The 3,062-nt window shown below is 47.0% G+C and overlaps 1 protein-coding gene across 1 annotated transcript; it reads right to left on the minus strand.

The window, feature by feature from the left end:
* Nucleotides 1–720: 720 nt before the first annotated feature.
* TIGD4 (tigger transposable element derived 4) lies at nucleotides 721–2,436 on the minus strand (the record flags this gene model as incomplete). The annotated part of the gene is made up of 1 exon (XM_081998890.1): nucleotides 721–2,436. The coding sequence occupies one exon, from the start codon at nucleotides 2,434–2,436 to the stop codon at nucleotides 721–723; it is 1,716 nt and encodes a 571-aa protein (XP_081855016.1).
* Between the last annotated feature and the right edge of the window lie 626 nt (nucleotides 2,437–3,062).

The raw sequence follows: 3,062 nt of genomic DNA on the forward strand, positions 1-3,062 counted from the left end.
AAAGGCTGAAAGGGAGAGAACAGCCTTCCTTTTTGACCTCTTCAAAGACCAAGTAAAAGTTTGTTTGTCTTTTGACTCTCAGACAACTGATTATGCCATTCCTGTGTATCCACACATGAGAAGCTTTAAGAAAACAAAACATATCCAAAGCTGCTAACTTTCTGCTGTTCGTCATCTGCTGCAAGAATAAACTATGGCCAGAATTCTTTAACAAGGACAAAAAAAAAATTTGTTTTAAAAACCCCTTAGTTCTCAGAACTTAAGCATGTATTTTCTGTGTTAAGCAATTGTTTGTTTAAGTATCAAAAGCACCAAGCTCATAAATGTTTACCGTTCCACTGTCAACAGTGCTAAAGACACCAGTGAAATTATCGATGTGAAGAAGTGCTGATCTCTTCTTGAAGAAAGAATTCCAAGTGGGCAACAGTTCATCCTGAGAATTGCTTTTGCCTCCACTGTACTTACTACAGTTACAATTTTAAAGGTTCAACTTATTTCCTCTCTCCACCCCAGATTTTGTGTTCTTTCCTCCCAATTTTGTGGAAAACTTCAGTTCACAGCCCTTTTTCATAACTTCAAATTTCTTTCATTGCATACATCTAGGCACCTGAGCGAGACACACTAGAGAACATTGCAGCAACACTTATTAAACTGCCTATTTCTGTTTATTTATATAATTCCATTTTTTAAATCACATGCTTTCACACTTTGCTAAAATATTTATTTACACGCTACATGTTGAATAAAATTCTCCAGGTCAGCTAGGGAATCATGAAGAGAATCATTCATGTCTTGACTTCTAAGAAACTTTCGAAGGGTATCTAAAGCAGTCAAAGCCTCATTTTTTGATGGCAAAGGCTGATCAGCTCCCTGAAATCCATCACCTTCGCTCTCATCTTCATCACCAACAAATGTCCCAGCTTTATCTGATGCACTTTCTTTGTCACACATCCCTTCATTATTTGTGGACATTTTGCAAGTTACCAAGCCATCATCTAGCGTTGCATATTCCTCCCAAGATAAACCTTCGGGAAACTCCACTCCAGCTGCCTGTGCATGTGCAATCAAATCAAAATTACTTTCAACCTCTGTGTCGTTACCATTTGCCTTGGTTTCTAATTCGAATCCTGCTTCATTATAACTTTTTACAATAGTCTCTGGTGTTACTTTCCTCCAGCACAGGTGCAACATCTCAATTGCATCCAGAAGAGTCAGCATAAACTCTTTATTACCTTCTACGCAGTCAACAAATCTCTTGATAAGACATTGCCTGTATTTAACCTTCAGACTTCTGATAGCCCCTTGTTTCATAGTTATACATGAAGAAGAGTCGGGAGGAGAGAACACTAATTTGACAGACTTCAGGTTCTTTACTTCTGTGTGAGCTGGGAGAGAATCAACAAGAATAACTACTTGTCGCTGCTGCGCTTGAAATCTGTCATCAAGTTTATGCATCCACTGTTCAAACACTTCCGAAGTCATCCACGCCATATCATTTGCTTCATAATCTACAGGTAGCGACTTCACATCTTTGAAACAGGATGGACTTTTGTTTTTTCCTATAACAAGCAAAGGAAGTTTCTCGGAGCCATCCATATTTGTACCCACCACTAAGGTTATTCTCTCCTTGCTTAGTTTACCTACAGAACAATTTTCCCCTTTAAAAGCAAATGTGTTATGTGGTAACATCTGATACAACAATCCAGTCTCCTGCATATAAAACACGTTTTTTGTCTGATAATCTTTTAAAAAATAAGGAAGAGCATTTTGGTACCGAAGAGTTGGAGCATCCACTGTAGTAGTAGCAGCTGCTTCTACAGGCTGAGCTCTGAAAACTAAACCATACCTTGACTTGAAACGATCGAGCCAGCCATTACTGCATTTAAAATCACTATGTCCAAGCTTCTGGGCAAAATCATTAGCCTTGAGGCGCAACATAGGACCGTTCACCGGCACATTCAAGCACTGAGCAATTCTGTACCACTTCATCAATGCCTCCTCCAGGTCGGTATAAAAAGCAGTCCTTAGTCTTTTTCTTTTAGGATCAAATCGTAAAGATTCAAAGGCTTCCAAAACTTTTTCTTTATTTTTCATGATTGAAGACAAGGAATTCTTCTTTATGCCATACTTGGCTGCAACGTCTGCCTTTTTCTTCCCGCTCTCCACAGCACTTATGATGTCAATTTTTTCCTCAATAGATATGCTTTTTTTCTTCCTCACTATGGGTTCGGGCTGAGGACTTCTCGACGCCTCTGCCATGGTACTGAGCGCTGTCTTGCAGGCGCGCACATCCACGCGCACGCAGGCACGCTCCTGCTCTGCCACTTTTGGCTGTGGGGGCCTTCGATGAGGCTGGTTTTCAAGACAGCACTCTGATCTCATGGGCATGGCACTTGGCAGAGGCCGGAGCAGCCTCCCCGATTCCACTTGGCACATGCACGCCAAGGGCTGCAAAGCATAATTCCGCAAATGCCCTTGGCTGGGGAGCAGGCCCTGAAGCACACCTCGGGCCTGACGAGGAGAGGGCCTGTGCCCACACAGGCCGAGGGCTGGATGCAGCCGCCACCACTGTGGTGACCAGTGTACCCACACCCCCACCACACTGGCCTACCCCAAGAGGAGCCGCCGCCAGCGGAGGGGGGTGAGAAGTCCCTCGCCGCGCCACCGCCGCCGGGCACCCCCTCGGCCCCCCCAGAACCTGGCCGCCCTGCCAGAGGCCTCTGCCGGGCAGTAGTAAAATGCAAGCGCCGGCAGGAGAGGAGGAGCGGGCAGGGCAGACAGGGCAGAGCGGGCAAGACGGGCACAGCAGTGCGGGCAGGGCAGGGCAGGACGGGCAGAGCAGCGCGGGCAGGGCAGGGCGGGCGCCGCTGCCGGCGGGTGAGGCGCGGCGGCCCCGGCTCTGGTTGCTATGGCTACGGCCCGGCCAGGCAGCGACCATAGACACGCGCGCCGCAGCCTAGAGAGGCCGCTGCCCGCCGCACTTCCCCGCGCGGCCGCCGTCAGCCGCCTTTCCGGCCAAGCGCTTCCGGCTCCTGCTGGTACCGGAGAAGGAAGGAAATAAA

This window comes from Phaethon aethereus (assembly GCF_964289735.1).
Source record: "Phaethon aethereus genome assembly, chromosome: 4".
Taxonomy (NCBI): domain Eukaryota; kingdom Metazoa; phylum Chordata; class Aves; order Phaethontiformes; family Phaethontidae; genus Phaethon; species Phaethon aethereus.